Source organism: Montipora capricornis, chromosome 8 (assembly GCF_036669925.1).
Source record: "Montipora capricornis isolate CH-2021 chromosome 8, ASM3666992v2, whole genome shotgun sequence".
In the NCBI taxonomy this organism is placed as follows: Eukaryota; Metazoa; Cnidaria; class Anthozoa; order Scleractinia; family Acroporidae; genus Montipora; species Montipora capricornis.
This window is the reverse complement of record NC_090890.1, coordinates 23,518,402-23,538,726: the sequence shown is the minus strand read 5'-3', so window position 1 is coordinate 23,538,726 and position 20,325 is coordinate 23,518,402. Positions and strand designations below refer to the sequence as shown.

The 20,325-nt window shown below is 39.3% G+C and overlaps 2 protein-coding genes across 2 annotated transcripts; one reads left to right on the top strand and one right to left on the bottom strand.

The window, feature by feature from the left end:
- Positions 1-569: 569 nt before the first annotated feature.
- LOC138059609 (branched-chain-amino-acid aminotransferase-like) lies at positions 570-13,891 on the top strand. The gene is made up of 13 exons (XM_068905234.1): positions 570-694; positions 1,508-1,540; positions 3,744-3,944; positions 4,537-4,647; positions 5,753-5,872; positions 5,951-6,114; positions 6,411-6,498; positions 7,648-7,702; positions 8,568-8,653; positions 8,833-8,901; positions 9,459-9,530; positions 10,201-10,272; positions 11,967-13,891. The coding sequence occupies exons 1-13, from the start codon at positions 593-595 to the stop codon at positions 12,006-12,008; spliced, it is 1,215 nt and encodes a 404-aa protein (XP_068761335.1). The 5' UTR covers positions 570-592; the 3' UTR covers positions 12,009-13,891.
- Positions 13,892-16,322: 2,431 nt separating this feature from the next.
- On the bottom strand, positions 16,323-18,389 carry LOC138013857 (circadian locomoter output cycles protein kaput-like). The gene has a single exon (XM_068860902.1). It carries the CDS (start codon positions 18,387-18,389, stop codon positions 16,323-16,325), a length of 2,067 nt encoding a protein of 688 aa, XP_068717003.1.
- Positions 18,390-20,325: the final 1,936 nt, after the last annotated feature.

Genomic DNA, 20,325 nt, shown 5'->3' with positions numbered 1-20,325 from the left:
ACGTCTCAGACGTCAAATGCGTCTTGACGACTTTAACGTCTCTAGCATAAAAACGGCCAATACCTCTTAAGAATTTAAACTATTTACAAGCGAAAGTGGGCGGGGCAGAGCCAAGTAAATTCCCACCCATTCCACAGATCGGTGGTTTTTGTAGTAGTTCTCTGAAACTTTGTATTCTGGCTACACAGTAAGACGAACACGATCTTTCCATTTCTGGAATATATATCAGTCATGTGACCAGTTTGTTGCAAAACTTCAACATGACATCTGTTTCTTTGTTTCATTCCTTCAACATGGCGGCCGTGACGTCACTCGAAGCGAGTTTTCCCATAGTCCTCGTACCTTCGACCCTCTCACGGGTGTAGCACGTGTAAAGTAACGGGCTGGAACATTGTCATTGAAGAGCCAACAATGGGAACTGATATTTATTGATAAACAAAAGAAGATAATGTCTCTTTGCTCTTGACCTCATGTGAATGTACGTAAGAACAGCCCCGCCTCCCCTCCGCCCACTAAATAGCCAATCAGAAGTCGAATGTAGTAATTGCATTAAATAATTCGAGAAGAGCCCGCGTTTTAACTTTTATCCAACATGGCGTTGCGATTGACAAAATTACTTACCGGATGTTCCACTTCTTTTCGTGTTTGTCCTCCTAAAAGGATAGGAGTGCAACGCATATCCTCTAAACTTTTGGTATGTGTCGTACTTTGACTTTTTTCGCGCTTAAACAGACTGTAATGTTACCTTAAAATATATATGACAAGCTTAATGGATATCGAAAGTTGCGCAGTCAATTGTGAAGAACTTATGCTTATGTTCAGATCGATTGATTCTCGTTTTGTGAAGATTTAGTTTTAGGGGCGGCGGTAGCTAATTGCTGTAGGGCGTAAAATTTCGTTAATTTGTTCTCCAATTCAAAGGTTTTGTGACGAATGAAACTGTTGCCGGTAACAGGTGATTTGCAACCAATCTCTAAGAGACACAGATGACAATGCCGCAATATGCAATTGCTGGTGGACGAGCAAAAGGAGTTAATGATAGATCTTTTGTTTTCGTGCACCAACATGGTACCGATAACGTTACGTAAAAACCACCTATATTAATGGTAGAAGAACTAAACATTGGGCATTCTGTTGTACGTGTACAGTTTTATTATTTTACTAGGAATTGAACTCTCGAAAAAAAATTATTTGAAGATTTGTAGATTATTGCAGTTGTCAACGCTACTTAACTGGCAACAAAAAAGTCTGTTTTCCCCAATAGCTTGCTTCCTTTGCATGCTGAATTTTAATTAATTAACGATTTTAATGTTTTTGAAATTTGGCAAAGGACACGATTTTCTGTGGTGACCCCCCGCTCTTACACACTCCTATTTTATTCTTGGAATACCAGTAATATGGTAAACAATTCTTAGCGTGACTCAAAGTGCTACTCCCTGCCCCCCCCCCCAAAGAAAAAACAAAACAACTGTTTATTTGTTACAAGTGATATTTTCTGTGTAATTAGATCCGGTGCCTGTCTGCAGATTCTGAGATTAAGGTAAGTATAAGATCTCTATTTGTGGATCCATTAGTCCTAGATTAACCTTAAACCTTGAAGCAGAATCTTGTTTCTTCCTTTCTCGTATGATTTGCATATAGGTCCCTACTTTATTATGTGTGAGTTACCTAAATTAGTTATGCATTTGTGCTTTTGTTTTGTAGAACAGTACATACACCCAAGCCTAAGTGCGTTAAAAATTCGAATCACCTTCATACAGAATTAAGTCTTGGTTACTTGAAAGATACAAAATTTTATTTTGAAAATAAAGCTTCTTTTATTCACATAAGCAGTATTGCTTCATTTACGCCATTTTTTATTGCCTGGTTGTGGGAATAGTACACTGTTTGGGACAGTTCCATGCTTAGCTTGAAGTCTTCGCCTTGGGTAAAATACACCCAGTATGGAACTGTTTTCCAAAAAAATTCATGTTCTTCAAACAAACTTTTTTTCTTATTCAAATATGTTCTTTATTAGATTGTTCTTAGCAAATACCTGAAAAAAAAATTGGGGGTCACCATGCTCGATTTAGAGAAAAGGAGCATTTATTTCGCTATCTGGCTTAGTTTGAGGGAAATCTCTTGCGTTTTGTATGCGCACATGCTCATGTGCGCGCGCTAATGACGCGAAAATCGTGCGCAGTGGGGATGCGCAATGCAATACTAAGGGATTACTTTAAATAACAGGACTCCCTTTGATACCAGTGCTTATTACACTAAAGGGGTTATCCTGTATTATTATTATTATTATTATTATTATTATTGGTGATTTCACAAATCAGAGTCTAAGTTACATTTTGCATTTTCTCTTGCATTTCCACCCCAACATAGGGGTGACTGGATTGGGGACCACCATTGTAGTTGTAGGTGTCACAGGGTTGCTATCCACCCTAGTCAGTAATGTGGTTGGTTGTTTGATGAATGACTCTTGACCAAATACTGTTTCTGAGATGGTTTGCGGAAAAGTAGGTACTGACTTGTCTTCCGTTCTGGGCACTTGTGGCCCCTCGCTAGTACCCTTTGGTCGAAGGTGCTCTCTTGTTCTTTGGTACAGTTTGCCATTCATTTCAACAATATATGTCCTTGGCTCTCTGTCTGGGTTTTTGCGGTTGAAAATCCTGCCCTGTTTCCAGATGTGCTTTCTAGAGTTCCATACGTACACTGGTTCAGAGCTGTTATTAAAGGGCACGCTTGTTGAGCTGGCTCTCTTATCGTAAAATTCTGCTTGCTTGGTTTGCTTCTGGAGGTTGGCTTCGTGATGAGCGTCGTTGGCTGGGTGCCTTGATTGGAGGGTGAGGTCACTACTCGGTAGTCGTTATCTGGGCTTTTGCCCATACAAGAGCTCATAGGGTGAAGGAAGGTGGTCATCCAGAGGAGGTATCCTGTTCATCCACAGGGCTGTTTTGGGGCACTGGTTATTCTCAGCTGCCTTCTTCCAAAGGGATTTTGTAGTACCAACGCACCGTTCAGCTAAACCGTTAGCTTGGTGGTGATATGGCGAACTATTATAAAACGTTAAGGTGATGCCACTCTCTCCGCATTTCTTCTTGAACATCTCGCTGACAAATTATTGGCTCCCAAAATCAGCAGTTAGTGCAGAGGGCAGGCCATACTCACCAAATAAATTGGTAAAGTGGTTGGAAATGGTTGATGCTGAGGTATTGTTCAGGGGTCTGATGATAGGGAACCTTGAGTAATCATCAACGATTATCAGGTAATTTGAACCATTGAACTGAAAGATGTCTGATCCGAGCTTCTCCCATGGTCTTGTTGGAAGATCGGGTTGCATTGCTGGCAGCTTTGGTTGTGCTTGTTGATATTTGTTGCATAATTCGAGTCTTTCACCATTTGACGAATGTCAAATGAAAATCTCTGATGAACTGATGTGAAAGATCCTGTAATTTTTACTAGTCTTGAAGAGTTCCATGTATACTTCTTGCTTGTTTTTTCAAAAATATCCCACTTCTGACACCATGAAATGATATGTATTCGGGAGTAGAAGGTAGTATGGCTGCGATGCTTGACTACATGTATGTAGTTTGCATCCAGACTTCCGCAGCCCTGGGATACCGTGCGGATACTATGACAGTGTGTGTGGGAACATTTAAAAAAGATGACATACAGGGAGGACCATATTGCTCTACACCTTCATATAGTACACTTAGTCTAGTTCTAAGTTAACTTTTATTTGCATTATCTTACAGTATGAAAAGCTTGTTGTGGAACCAATAAAGATTCCAAAACCCAAACCAGATGTCAATTCATTAGTCTTTGGTGCAGAATTCACAGATCACATGCTCGTCGTCGAATGGAATGTTAACAGCGGTTGGAGTGATCCAAAGATTACTCCGTACCAGAACCTTTCCCTAGCTCCATCATGCTCAGTTTTGCATTATGGATTAGAGGTAAGTTATCTCAAATCTACTGCATGATCTGATTCAATGTTAACTCTTTTAATTTGTCTACAAAACAAACCACACCCAATTTAGACACAGCAATCATTCTTTAATCAAAGATGCCATGTTTGTAATTCAAGGCATTTCACATTGCATGCATGTGTGTGCATAGAAGACTGGAGAAAACCTTCTAAATTTATCGTTGACTTGGCTACAACAAAAAGTACTAGCTGATATAATTTTTGCCTCACTGTTGGTGATACATTAAATTTTGAAGGTATTAGTTGATTGACTTATGTATTATTACTTTCAGTTGGGAATTAAATCTGCTAATATAAGTCAAAAGCACATTTATAGCACTGTGATGAGTGTGGTATGCATATTCATGCAGATCCTGTCACGTATAATAAGACCAATGGGCATGCTTCCATTTGGCTTATAGCTCAGCGTTCTTGTATTTCCCACTTGCTTATCCCAAAAGCAAATACAACATAATCTTTTTTTACATTTTGTTGTTATGAAATTATATTCCTGGTCCAGAAGGATAGAAAGGGCAGTTTAAAGTTATTCTAATTTTGGGTGATTGTCTTTTTAATGACAGTGTTTTGAAGGTATGAAGGCTTACCGTGGTGATGACAACAAAATTAGACTATTTCGTCCCATTGAAAACATGCGAAGATTGAACAGATCAGCTGACAGAGCTTGTTTACCTGTAAGTAGGTTTTCATTATTTATCATTTATTAGTGAGTGCCAATGTCAAAATGACAGTAGTCTGTAATCAGCTAAAAAGAATATCAGTCAGTATCAATAGCCAAACGAATAATGAATCCATGCATTGCCTGTGTTTACCCTTTATTATTATCATTATTATTATTATTATTATTATTATTATTATTATTATTACTATTATTATTATCATTATTATTATTATCATCATTATTGTTATTGTTATTGTTATTGTTATTATTATTATTATTATTATTATTTTGGATAACTTTATATTTTTAATGGTTTTCCCCAAAAGCACCTAGTAGGCTCTTGGGGAGGCCTTTTGCAAGGCAGAAGACTTAAAAGCAACAGTGCATACATGTTGCTTAGCTTATGCTTACATCATGTATGTATGTGTGTATGTATGTATGATAATGTATGTGATGGAAATGAAAAGAAAATTGGGGGTAACCATGCATTTTTCAGAGATAATTAAGCTTTAATTTGGAAAAGAATGCCATACATTGCTTAAAGCTGTTTACAAATATTGTTGATTAACCTGTCTTCTGGATAGAATTGTGCTTACAGTACTTAATGGTCATTGTTTCTGTTAACTTGTCTCTTTTTTCCTATGTTAGTTATCCCTTAACCCATTGACTCCTAGAAACGGGACTTAGGATGGTGCCTAGCTACTAATTCAAAGGTATTTTTGCGTGGTTTACTGAATATGCGGGAAATGCAGATCTGAACAAGTGTTATTGAAATCCAAAAAGAAAATTGGGTGTAACCATGCATTTTTCGAAGATGATTAACCCATTGACCGAAAGGTGTGAAAGTTAATAGATTTTACTCTGTCTAGTGCCAGATGTCGATTTTGCTTGTCAATGGGGGAAGTTCAGGAGTCAATGGGTTACTGAGAATTTTTTTGCATGTAGCATAATTCGAGAAAAGTAAGAAAACCACGAGCACAAATGTTCATTTGTTTGTGTTAGTTAAAGGTTCTGAAGTGTTGGCACAGATGTGACAAGTGGACGCTGAAGTCCCCTTTGAGGGCCTCTCTTTACAACTTACTGTTGATTTCTTTGTCCTTTCTTTTTCATGATTGCAGGGTTTTGATGGAGAGGAATTTCTGAAGTGTCTGAAGCACCTCATTAGTATTGAAAAAGAATGGGTTCCGTACTCCAATAAGTGTTCACTTTACATCAGACCAACACTGATAGGAACAACAGTGAGTTTTGAATATCTGTTTGACAGTAAGTGAGAGTACTGGAGGACAAAAATTACTTTTTGTTTTTTTATACATCAGCCTGCCCTTGGAGTAACTAGAGCCACATCTGCCCTCTTATATGTGATTTTGTCACCTGTGGGACCATACTTCAAGACTGGTACACTTAGCCCAGTTGCTCTCCTAGCTGATCCATCGTTTGTCAGAGCTTGGCCTGGCGGCTGTGGAGACTTCAAGATGGGAGGGTATATCTCAAAATTTCCTCTGAATTTTTTACTCTGTGATTTATAAAATTGCCTTGTAGGGTGCTAACCCTAACTATAACCTTACCAAACATTGTATGAATAACTAACAGCCAAAATGTGCAAATTTTTACTAGAGGTGTAGCCTGCGAACGCAGACGTATTTACGGGAGAGAAATGACCGCCGGAAATACGTCTGCGTTCACAGGCTACTAGAGATGTTGCTGTTCAAACAAAATGTTATTCGTCTTGGAAGAGAGGTTGATAGCTTGATCCTTGTCACTTATTTATTTCAACAGTAATTATGGGCCAACCATTCTTGCCCAGCAGCATGCTGAAATGCAAGGCCTTCAGCAGGTGCTTTGGCTCTTTGGAGAAGATCGGCAGGTTAGGGACTAGTTTTGTGAGACTTACTGTGGTTTGCCAGATGATTTTGCTTGCTGATTGGGGGCACTTTAGATGTTAATGGATTAACAACATCTTGGTCCCCTTAAGTGAAAGTGAGACTTATAGATTTTGATCTGGCTAACGCCAGAAATGCCAGACAACAACAACAATAATTATTGATTACAACACTTCACATTAGGATTAAATAATACAAGTCCAAACCAAAAATTGCATAGCTAATTGAGTTGGGTGGGAGCAAAAATAAATAACCTACTAATTTACAGACAATAATATTATGTTATCTTCCATTTATTACAAATGACAAATGCAATTAAAGTCAAATTGTTGCAAACACAAGTACACAAGTAATAACCGGGGAAAAAATAAATGAATAAAATTATCAGTTGCACAAAAATTATCACAAATAAAAGTAAACAGGTAAAAATGTAAGAAAAATACAAGGGCCACTGTTAAGGGCCACTTTGAGGGCCACTGGTTTTTCAGTGATTACTGTTGTATGTTACCCTCTATAAACAAAGTTGATTATTATTATTATTATTATCATCATAAAGAAGAAGGAACACAAATGTGATTGCAACAACAATAAAGTACAGAGAATGGAAATTAAAAGGAAAGGGGGTGCATTAGGTGGGTTAATTAATTAAAAAGATGACCAAAATCTTCAAATGAGCAAAAATGTCATTTAATCGCTCATTGAAAAACTATGTCCCATTGAAGATTCTTTCTTTAGCAGGCTGTCACTGAGTGAAAAGGCAGTGGTTAAAGGGCACTTGCAGTATTTAAACCTGTACCGGTAATCTCTGCCTGACAAGTCAGATGCTCTACCAATTGAACTTCAGGAACTCCTATGGTGCCAAGTGGCTTATCTAGTTTCTTCTTAGACAAAGTCTCAGGAACATAGACAGAGTTTCCCACTGGTCTGTGGGCTGACTTCAGGGATTCTTGTAGCTTTACAAGTAGAGCATCTGACTGGTTTTACGCTTGAATCTTGCCTGTTCTGTTTCAAATTGTATCAACATTGCAACATTTTGTAAGGAAGAACAAACTAAATTCGCAAATCCTTGTGGTAGTACTGTTGTAGTAAAATTGATGCCATCATAAAAATAGTGATTCATCTGTTTGTTATAGGTTACTGAGGTGGGAACCATGAACATATTTATGTTGTGGATTAATGACAAAGGAGGTTAGTGTCACAATGTACATGTAATGCAACAAAAGCTTTGACATCCCTCCTAGGCCAATCCTGTTTCCTTTGATGTTTGGCTTCAGTCAAGCCGCTCTCCAACATCCAGTTGTACTTAAGTTACAGAGCTCTTAAGTTATTTAGTGGATTGGGAGCAAATAATAAAATAAAATGTAAAATAAATTTTGAAAGAAGAGAACCATGAATGACAAAGGATATTGGTGTTACCATATTGCATCAAATCATGTAGTAGTGGTTTTTTTTTTACGAATATCATAACTAGACTCTTTGAAAAAGGTAATACTCAAATCTGAGATATATGAAGTCCTTAGGTCATTCATAACAGCAGAGCATTTAGCTTGTAAAGAAAATTCCAATACCAACATTGCTCTTGTGGTCCCAGCTAGGATAATAACTGGTTGAAATGGATTGATAAGGACTTGTGTGAGTGTAGTTATTCAAGTTCAGTAAGACATTTGATGCTTTTTCTCTTGAAATCTTCTCTAACAAACTAAATTACAGGAAACAGAGAGATGTAGTCAATGGAATAACAGGAGGTTTTGTGAATGTCAACAAGAAGTCCCTGACGGGACAGCCCTGGGCCCGATATTGTTCTGTTTTGTGGTCAATGATCCACAGTTGGCTAACCTAACAATGAATGAAGTTTAAAAGTGAAGCCTTGGGGGACAATTAACTAAATGACCTTAAACCCTTCCAAGACATGCATGTAAGAAGTGCTTCTATGTCATAATACCACCATGCAAGCCTTATCCACCGCCACCTCTTTATGGACTCAAGGGCTGACTGTGAGTTCGGGGAATCCATCCTTTTTGTTGTTATTTTTTATTTGTTTACTGATTCTTAGAAAAGGAGCTAATGACACCACCACTCAATGGCTTAATCCTCCCAGGAATTACAAGAAAGTCATTGCTTGAGTTGGCAAAAAACTGGGTAAGGGAGCAAATCAACATTTATTTTGATGATAATGATAATGAAAATGGGCACATACATGTGCTAAATGATACTACGTTTAATTAATATAGTGTGGATTTTGATGAGATGTTGTCAAGTTTGTTTATATATTTTCCAGGTTTTTTTCCACGGTAGTTTCGTATATGTTTCATTTGCAGGGAGAATTCAAAGTATCAGAAAAGGACTTTACCATGAAAGATGTCATTCGTGCAGCTGAGGAAAACAGGGTACTGGACAGGCTTGCATTTTCAACTCTGTATCGAACAGTTTCTTGAGCTCTTTCAAAGAGTATTGTTAAGTATTCTGAGACACAAGTGATGTTGAATTTGGGGAAAAGAGCAAAGGGACACTTCGTGATGCTTATTGAAATCGGCGTGCTTCTACTTAAGGGCATCTTGTTCAATATACACTTAATGTGTGGTCCCTAGGGAAACAGTCTTTACGGTAGTTTTGTTTTCCCGAGAGTCCTAAGTCCTGATGTTTCCCGAGGAAACCAGACATTAAGTGCTTTGTTGTATATTTAGACTTTTCCCTCAACAATCGCAGCAAAACATCCGGAGCGGGCAACAACTGTGGAATTGTATCCCGATCAGGGGCATGTGACCAAGAACTAACCAATCACAGCGCTCGTTTTGTTGTGTGAGAGGCTAGGTATATAACAATTACTTATGATGTGATGCAACATATTGTAACACCAACAGGTGCACAGCAATGTGAATTTATTTGTAAATATACTGTATTATCTTATACTATATTATACTGTATTATCTTATCCTTCCTGCAGATAAAGGAACTGTTTGGAGCGGGTACAGCCTGTGTAGTGAGTCCAGTCAACAGAATTCTTTATGAGGGTCAGGTATGACTGTTACCATTCTTTTAAAAAATTCAACTTAATTTGATGACCCCAGTCATCAGGATATAGCACAATGGGTCTCTCGAAGATTTACGGTTATACCGGTATTTAGTATTCAGCAATCAACAAACCTTAAGAAAGTTTAATAGCTGTGGAAGTTAGCATTTCCGATTGGCAAGGTACACTTGCAGTCCCTGCGTCAGCATTGGTCTCTTGGTTAGCACTATTCCATGTAATGGTTGCATGGCAACTAGAAAGGGAACATCTGAAAAAACATTGCAGTTCCAGGCAGGAATCGATTTGCACGCCTCTGTGATCAAAGACAGATATGAACATATTTGATGTAGCGGTTGCTTGGCAACTGGTAATGGAACAACTGGAGAACATTGCATAGTTCTAGGCAGGGAATCGATACAAGCTCTTTATCACCGGTCTGATGCTCATTAGATACAAGACTTCATGATGAGCTTAACTAGGTTCTTGCATAGTGCCCCACTAGGTTTTTGGGCTCGACATTGTGAACGACGTGTAAGGATGATGAGATTGTGTTGAATGTACGCTCTGCAGGAAGTGACGCAATGGTTGCTTGGCCTTTTTAAAATCCCTCCTTCGGCCATATTGTGTTTATCATTTATTAGCCACTCATAATAAAAAAATTGTTTTCTTTATTTAGAACATAATGATTCCCACTATGGAGAATTTTGAGGTCTCGAAGCGATTTTATGATGAACTCACTGCAATTCAGGTCAGTTTTATCCCCATCTAAGTTCTTTTTCAAACCGTGAGCGGGACTAGATTTCGAGTAAGTATTAATTTTCAAATGCTTCACGGCTTTAGAGACACTTTCGGCCAATATATTTATGTTAAACAGTTATACGTTTATGGTATTCCTTATCAGGCTCCTGATTTTAAACTTGAACTTCCAAGGCAACTATAGACGAGTTCACGCTCTTGATTGCATCATGGGCAGGAAAATTAAAGGTTTGTATGGAAATTCAAAGCAAAATATACTTTACATGACTCTTTTTTATAGACTTTCGCCTTTATAAACCAAACAAATAAGTTCATGTTCACAACTCAGATGAACTAGAATTGGTATCCGTTCTTTGGAATTCCTAAGTATTGCTTTTTTTGCCTCCATACATTCTCTGGAATTTTGTGCCTTTGGAATTAAAGGAAATGTATGGGAGGAACTCTTTTTAATAAAATAATTTCTACAGTAGCCACTCTCTTCAAATTCATTCTGCCGTACCTTTGAGCTCAAATCCTCTGTTTTGGAAAATAAAAAACCCAAAATTGCGTATGATGGATACTTTTTATTGTTTTGAACTTCCTTGCAACCTTTGAATTTCTTTCCATCTTGCCGTGATTACCCATGATGCACTCAAGAGCGTGAACTCGTCTATTGCACTAGTGTCGATTCTTGATTACATTATTAACCCTTTCAGCCCCGATTGTGCCAAATGGCACTTATAGATTTTACTCTGTCTAACGCCAGACGATTTTACTCGTCAATGGGGAACCCCTCGGGGCTTAAAGGGTTAATAGGCAATTCCCGAGTTCATGTCTGCCTTCTCTTCAAGGCGAGTCTAAGTGCGAAGTTTTTGTCATGAAAATTAATTTTCATTCATATGTAAAGTAGAACTAATTACCATCACAAAAACTTCGCACTTCCACTCGCTTTGAAGAGAAGGCAGACATGAACTCGGAAATGGCCTATTCCAGCTTAGAATTTGCTTTCTTTTTTCAACTTACATGTAATAGTATCAGAAACCATAAGGTTGTAACGTGTAACGCGCGTTCACAGCTTCCGAATATTCAGTGCGAACTGATTGGTTGAATGTTTCAGTGCTAAGTACCATATTTGGAAACCCCTAGCTCTTGTTGTTCCAAAGATGGTACTTAGCTTAATTGAATATTCGGAGGCTTGTTTCCCAGCACGCAAGAGGCCGTTACACGTTTCAACCCTGAAGGGTTTCTGATAGTATTTTATCAGAAATTGCTCCTATAACGAGCCTGGAAATAGGCCGAAATTGCGTGCCTAAACCGCTTGGTGTAGAAGTCACAGTTCCAGATATCACGTCTATTTTCATGCTATTCATACTCCATTGTATGCCTTACAGTGGAACGAAGCAAAGTAAAGATTTTAGAGTTTTTTCATCCTGGAAATGCCCCTTTAGAAGTGGTAACAAAGTATGTAGTTAGGTTGCCGTAATGAAGCACGTAAAAAGATGCTTTCAGCGATGTAAGTGCTTAAAACAACTCAGTTAAAGGCGGGGTGTTCGGGGGCCGTTTGATGAGCCTATCGCCAAGGAAGAGCAACCGAACTAGTAATCGGAAAGACGTAGGTTGGACTCGGGTTTTTTCCGAGTGTTCCCGAGTCACCATAGGAAAAATATACCATCTTATTCATGACAAAGCTTTTGTTTTATTTTCCAGTACGGACGCACACCTTCCCCTTGGACGGAAATTGTTGATTAATGCAAGAAAAACTAGCAGTGTGTTTTAAATTTCTTAAAATCTGATGCTGCCAAGACGTTCAGGTGGAAAACTGGTAACATATTTTTTCCGACCCAAAGCTTTCAACCTCAAAATAAAATTTTCGCCTCTGAAAGTCATTTTAGCTAGTATTTGCAAGAGACCATCAAATCGCACTTCAATGAAAGATCGGGGCGGCGTAAACAATCAAACTACAATCGCTTCTCGACAAATTATCAAACATAGTTCGGTTGAAAGAATTAGGAATGTAAAATGCTGAAAGGCAAAGACTTTCTTGCGACATTCATAATTCTATAATCCAGAGTAGCAGAATAATATTTCTGATTGACAACCTGGGACCGGTTGCTCGAAACTCTGTTAGCGCCGTAACCGTTGGTTAAGAGGTATCAAAACCTATGGGTTTCCATGGTATTTAAGGATGGTGACTACTATTTCAAAGGTATTTTTGCGCGGTTTACTGAATATGCGGGAAAAGCAAATCTTAAATTGGGGGTAACCACGCATTTTTGAAAGATAATTAATCAACGATATTTGTACAAAGCTATGTATGAAGTTATTTTCCAAACTGAATCTTAATCATCTCTGAAAAATGCGTGGTTATCCCCAATTTTGTTTTTGGATTCCAAGAGCACTTGCTAAGTTCTGCTTTCGCCGCATAGTTTTAAACCGCGCAAGAATATCCCTGTCTTAATAAGCACCACCCATAGGAAATCGAGTATCTCAAGATGCGCAGAACGTATGTGCAATAACAATAGTAAGCACCGTCCTTAACGCTGGTTCATTAGCGCCAACCGTGCTTAGGGTAACCCCGGGCGTGGTTGCGGTGTAAACCTCAGTTTACGTTAGATGATGTCATGTTTACTTTTGAAGGAGAATTAGTAGAAAATTGAATGAACACCAACCCACATCCCCCCTCAAAAAAGGAATGAAAATCTTGTCTAGTTGTGATACTGTTTGTGTATAGCTTGGTCAAACTCTTTTTCAATTTTGGCCTCTGAAAATAGCATCGCATCGACTTTTGTCATTGGTCAATGACCAAAGCATAAATAGGCTACAGAGTGCAATATGAAATGGAAACACAGCGATGGAGTAATTTTGTTGAGAAAAATAAATGAAAATCGCATGAAGTTGCTCGGGCATTTCGTGATTTATGGTCACTCTGTTTTGAAAGTTCTGAAATTGTGCTCGCCTACGGTTCGTGCAATTTCGTGAACTTTCAGAACATCAGTCAGGTGCCCACAAGTCACAAACGCACTCGCGTTCATACGATTTCCTATAGCGATATTCACTGTTTATAAACAATTCTTTTGTTATATACATTTTGCCAACCACAGAACAAAAGAACCTTTGTTTCGACAGCCAGTATTCTTATTTTAGGTCATAAAGCCATTTGCATTATTTTGCAAATCAGCTTTCGTCATGCAGTTTATACCTTGTCTTGTGGTTCGTTTGAACGGTCGGCTCTTGAAACAAGTTCTGAGATTCACTCTGATTATTTTTCTTTGAAAAAACTTGAAGGCAGTTTCACATTAATTTGAAAACGACGGGTAAATTTCCTAACAGAAGGACTAATTTTTAAGACACCGTTTCATTTTGTCAATATTTCTTCACAATTCAGCTTTATTCTTTGAATCCGTACGGACGAATTGATGAAGAAGGATGACTTAACGAATTCTAAAGGTAACCCCGAAACGTTTCAAAGTATTTATTAAATGCAATTTTAGTACAACTTTTATACTATTTGTACTGTGCTTCTCTAGAAGTAACAGTTATAAGAGTTAGCTAGCCATGTAATGCTTAAGGTTAATACAAAAGGGTGTAAAATTCGCTTTGCAAAGTGGTACAATAAACTAAGTTTTGTCACCGGAGGTGTTTACTTCCTTTTTTTGTTCCAACGAGGAATGGGGATATTTGCGTTCATTCACAGGCTGGTTCCTCCCTTGCGATGAACAAAGTATGTGACACGCTGTTTTTTTATCGGTCGACGATAAGCCGTTAGGGAGGTAGCCTGCGGGAGATCTCGAGCGGTGAAGCCGCGACAAGGCTGGGGCGAACTTTCTTTCCCCCGCAGTCCAGTCTTCTCGCGCGGTTCGAGATTTTTCGTGCTCCTCCAGCTACGCAGGCCATTGAGGAGGTAATCTCAATTTGATAATGAATGAACAGGATAGTTTCTAAAGAAACTGGTGCTTCGTCGGTGGGAGGAAAAAAGAGATGAAATAAACCGAAATGTGATGATAAATGGCTATTCAGAAGGAGGATTTAAAATGTCTTTTACCAAATCTCTTAAACTATCGTGGATTAGATTTACCTTTACACTAAAAACTGACAGCAGCAGCAGCTGGTAGAGATTTTTTTTGCTTGGAACTTTAACCATACAGAGGCAAAGCGATATTTCAGGGAAAGCTTAATAGGAAAGACATGATTAAGGTATTGGATACCTTCTGAAATCTGGTCGGAAGCCTTTGTGTCTCCGCCCTTGTGGTATAACTCACTCATAAGAATTGGAAATTGGTGATGAGGACTTGTTTTGAAATTTCTAAAGAACTCAAAACCATCTAGATTTGTCTATAAGTAGTTAAGCCTGGTTCACACATACGAAGCAATGCAAATGAAGTTCACACGTCCAACGCAAACGCAAGGGAAGTAAGACACGCAGGCGCAGTTCAAGTCCTCTTTCCAAGATGGTGGATGAGAATGAAACTACGAGTTTCTTTTACAAAAAGCGATCAACCAACCCCAAGCCAAGAAAAATGGCACAAACTACACTGGATCAAGAAATTAATTGGAAAGTAGCCTACACTTTGGGCTCTAAATGTACCAAGAGCTCAAAACTTTGTTTTTGATTTTAAATTCTTACATCGACGACCATCGACCAACAGCTTTCTTCAAAAAATAGGACTTGGAGATAATGAGTTGTGGACCTTCTGTCAAAACGAAAAAGGAAGCCCGCACCATTTGTTTTGGGACTGTAACAAAACTCGTTTCTTTTGGAATAATGTTTTTTCATGGATCATTGGAGGCCTGCAAAATTTTGACGGTAAAGAGAGTACTTTTCAGGCAGTTGAAAAGTTTTAACATTGTTTTGTATTGTAAAGTAAGTATTTGTGGTGTGTAAGGCTAATATAACGTCAGCCTTTGTAACACATTGGTAAAAAGAAAGAAAAAAAATGTAGATTATGAAAGATACTTCTTCCTAACTGAATTCGAGGGCCGTACTGTGTTCGTACCCGGGTCACAAGAGTTGAACTGAAAAAGCAAAACATATAAGTTTGAAACATAAAAACATAGAAGTTGAACAGTGAGAGGGCAAGGAGAAAGCCATGCTCCTGCTGGGTCAAAAAGGAGGTTAGTAAGATATTTAATTGTTATACCTTTTAGTTGTTATATCTTACAGTCGCGCGAGAAGACGCATCTTGAAATTAAAAGGTCCGTAATATATAGATTTAGCCAAGCCTAAAAGCGGTACTCCCGGTTTTATTCTTACAATAAGTTAACCTGCCTTGCGCCTACGATCCAATCGAAACCCAGTACCTGGTCAGCGGTCAACTTTAAAAAAAAGCTGACCTCGATGAGCTCTAAACCTGAGCCCGCGTGATACTGGCCACATTGGCATACATGGAGGGGTGGACGGTTATACGATCCCAAGGTGTTTTCGGTCATCAGTTCTTTCCATCCCTCAAACTGACACTTCCCTTTTTATTCAACTTACACGACGTACAGTCTACTTTAGACTTCAAATCTACTTCAAAGAAACAAAGATTTTAAACAAGCTGAGATGATTCACAATAGGCGAGGCAATAAGTTGAATGCGGATCGATGGCCTTACCTTGCAGTTTCCGATATCCACTAGACTAACGAGACACCCTTCCGAAAATCGAATTTTTTTAAAGTATTGAAATAGTAGTACCCAGCAAGACAATTGAAAGTGAACCGTCTTCAACGGGGTTTTTAGACCTAAATACTGTAGATCAGCGCGGCATAGCTTTGAAACGCTATTTCTTGTTGAACTAAAGCTGTAATTCTGCCTGTTTTCATTCTTTTTAGAGCGGTAAGCTTGTCAATATATTAACATGGGATATGGCGTCGTGTAATTGTTACGAAATGTCCAATGTCAGTTTGAGGGTTGGAAATTAGTGTTGACCGGTGTTTTCTCGCACAGATAGGTTAACATATTTCCTTACCCATGGTGCTCCGCTCCAATGGAATATGGCCCCATAAGTTGACCGATAACAAGAGCCCATACACTATCTATGATTTTATATGTTTTCTTGTGGAGGAGACAAGAGGAAAGAACGATTAATATTGAGAAGTATCTTGATGAGAAAACGTGGTTTCGTTTGTCATAGTGGACAACGAAAAGTCAAAAACCGGCATGGTTGAGAATTGAGACAAAGTTGGTTGCAGAAGATCCTGTTCAAAGGGCATTAGCATGTCCTGCTCCTGCTGGGTCAAGGTATTATTATTAGTGTCTCTTTCCTGGGGTAAATGATACGGCGTGAAGCGTAAATGTTCCATCAGAAGTTGCTCTTCCATTTGAACTTGCTGAACATCTGGCTGTGTCTGTGAAGGAAATTGATTATTTGCTAACGGAGGAGAATACATGTAGCCGCGTTGCTGCCCAAATGCACCAGAGAGCTGTTGGCTAGTTTGACCTTCAGGCCGGGCTAGGGTTCGCTGCTCGCGGAAACTCTTCTGAACACAAATTTCTTCAAGGCGCTTAAGGCAAAGCTCATAGCTGACAGCCACAGTCTTCTCTGCACATGTCCCGGCGCATTCACGACGGATTTCTTCAAATTTCTTCAAAATTTTATCGGTAACGGAATATTCCTCTTTGATATCCTTTCTAGATTTTACCTCCCCCAGTTGTTCGAGTAGATCCCGTAATTCTCCTTCAATTCTTATTTGCTTTTGAATAACCTGGAGTTCTTCATTTTGTTTGTTGATTGTACTTAAAAGTTCCGTGTACATTTTCGTCAAAAACGAGTGAACGTTCTGTTGTGCAGTTGACAAATTTACAGGAAAATGAAGTCGTTGTAGGAACTCTTGTAAATCAATCATATCATTACTTGTCAGTTTATTGATATCGCTGCATGGGCTCTGTGGCGTGGATGGGATGTTTTGACAGCCCTCCGAACAAAGACACGAATCAAATGAGGTTGCTGAAATAACGGGACTAAACTCACTCGCTTTCGTCTCCGTTTCCACTTTTTTCTCATTTTCGACACCTGGCGACGACCTAACTGAAAACTCGATTGGGCAAGCAGAGGAAGTTGACCTTTCACCTGCATTTCTATGGCAGGCTCGAATGTGGGCGAATTTCTCCCGATCGGATGCTAAAATTTCGCGATGTTTCGCGCAAACTTCTTCGTAGGGTGCCACCCAAGAGAGGCAAGTTATCGCTTGAGGTTGAGAACTCCAGTCACTGTAATTCAAATGGTAAAGCGATCGAAGCCAGATCCACGACTGTCCTTTTGTAAGATGTCGGTAATAACATGTGGTTAATTTTCCTGTCAAGAGCAGAATTTCGTGGTATTCCGACAAATTTTCAAGGTCTTCGTGATGGCAGTACTCGTATAACGAATTTCCGATTAATTCTGAAGGGAAAAAACCAAGAACGAAAGCAACTCGTTTGTCCAGGTATTCATATTTTCCTGCAATACTTAGCCTTGCGGTAAATTTTGTTTCCGGACCATCCGAGCGAATGAAGGTGGTGTTTGACGGCACTCGATTCGAAGGTTTTGCCAATACAAGAATACGATGCGAATCTTCCAATTTTGAAACCTCGTCGAGTCGTAAATTTTTAAGAATTACTCCACAACAGCTGATAGACTCGAAACCATTTACCTGCGCGTACGGGCCACGGCGAAAGTGACATGTGAACGGACTGACGCGTTGTGCATGCTGAGAATTACCGGAGCTGTCCCTCAAAGCAAACAATAACTTCTCGAAAATAAAATGATGTTGATAGTCAACAAAGTAAAAAATACTCTGCTTTAGAACTTGGCTCGGCAAAAGTCCAACGGCATTGAGTACATTATCTGAAACGTAAACAATGTCACTGTTACTGTCCACAGCAAAGACGAAAGTAGAAGACGATTCCTGGAACACGAAGGAAAACTCGTCATCCGTCATGAAAGCGGGTTTTACGTTTCGAAACGGTTCCATCGCAGTCCTCTCGTTTGCAAGTTGTTCTTGCTCGCGAAAATATTCTATAGTGATTCTCAAAATTGAACATTTTTGCGTGCTTTTCTTCGTATGACACCGATCAGCAATACACAGCGCAAGTTCCTCGATCAAACCATTGAATCGGTTGCGGCGCTTTCTCTCCGTTTCATTGCGTCGTTTGATTTCATCGCTTGCCATAAGTTGCTCGGATAAGCTTAGAGTTTTGTCCCGGTCCGCCTTGCCTGCACTCGCCACAGATTTTCCGAAAGATCGAGACTAATGTATTCTCCTGCAACCCCAAACAATTTCTTATTTGATTGAAGATCAGGAACTTGTGATTGGTTCAATGGCGGCATTGTTCTGGACACCATTGTAAAGGGTGACAATAAACGAGTTGCCACAATATAGACTTCTACGTCAGGGCACGTCAGAAGTGGAGAGAGAAAACAACCGGGCGAAATGATTGCGTAGCACTCAGAATAACGGCGTTGTTGGAGACTACCAAAGCTCGGGCTTTCCAAAAATGATGCAAAATACCCGGTATGACACACGCTTCAACATTTTTTGATCAACAAATGTTGCAGCTGTTGTTCAACAAATGTTGAACAGTGTGTCACGCCATGTTGAATGTTGTTGAACGAAAATAGAGACCAGCTCTATTCCGTTCAACACCTCTGTGCAACATTGTTCAACATGTCGTAAATACTCTTTTTCTGTTTAGCCATCTCAGTTTTATCACAAATAACGTACAAACAGCGGTGACAAACATTAGCCGGATATAAACGCATCATTTGAAATTATAGCGTGCCAAAATTTTTGAAAATGTTTGCCAACTTTTTCAAAGGAGTGTGTGGGGTGTGAATATCTTAAGCCCTGGCCAAACTATCGAACAAAGTTGGATCCCACATGCAACATTGTTGGATGTAAATGTTGACGTAGTGGCAAAACACTATCCAACATTGCTTGACGAATTCAAGTTTAAGTTGGCGCAAAATTTGAAAATGCGGCGAAGCGTTATGCTACGGAAATTGTTTTAGGACGGAAAGGACGTATTCAAACAAGGAAAAACCAAAGAATGATTAAGAGAACGTGTAGAAAAGGGTATATTCTTTGCAAGATTCATTCGCGCTTAGGGGATGATGATTATGAGCTCGGATCAATTTGCAGGAATTTTAAACGCTATTGAACCAGACATCTCCAAACAGCGATAATGATTAGGTAGGCTAAAAGTGTCCCACAGACATGGCCTTGCTTCCTATTCGCTGATCAAAGTTTCTGGCTGTTCATCAACAACCACGACGTCCCCTTGCTCCTTGTCCGCCATCTCTGTTGCAAATGATGCAAGAAGCCTTGGCTTGAAAATAAGATAGCGATTCGTGATTGGCTAGCAATACGAACGTGACTCGATTCAGGACACAACTTTGTTGGAAGAGCGGCAAAACACTACAACATTGCTGTGTCAAACAGAATTGTTGGTTGTAATGTTTGATCAAAAGCAAACTCTATTCAACATTTGATCGAGCAAAAAATGTTGGACGAACATCTTCCAACATGGGCGGCCAAACTGTCGAACAATGTTGGATCGAGCAAAGTTGGAGCCTTCAATCCAACTTTGTTCGATAGTTTGGCCAGGGCTTTACAAGGCTGCTGCCTAAGAAAATTTTAAAGGGGCCCTCAGAGCTAAACTCTGAGAACTTAGGAGCCCAACATATGAAGTGAAAGGTGTTGTGTGAAAAATTAAGGAGCCCAGAGCTATTCTTTGGGAGCCCCAGGCTACCGGGCTCCTGTTAGGCAACAGCCTTGCTTTACACAATCAAAGCCATCCGTGGTCACTTTAGTGAACCAAATATCCTGTGGCATTTAGAAACAAATTCACTATGTTTTCGTTGTTGCTCTTTGCTCCTTTTTTCTTTGATTTTGGTGTTTGGAAAGGGTGTTGATCGTGTGTTACCACGTCGAGGTGTGGCGGCCATCGAGCTGGAAGCGGACAAATAGTGATTCAGTCTCCTCAAGAAAGCAAAAGAAGAGCATTCAAAATACCAATACAGCGTCTACAATGAAGAGAAACTTTTTAAGACGTAAATTTATGAGAAATTCGACGTATTGTGTAATCGAAGCAAGCTGTTTCACTATT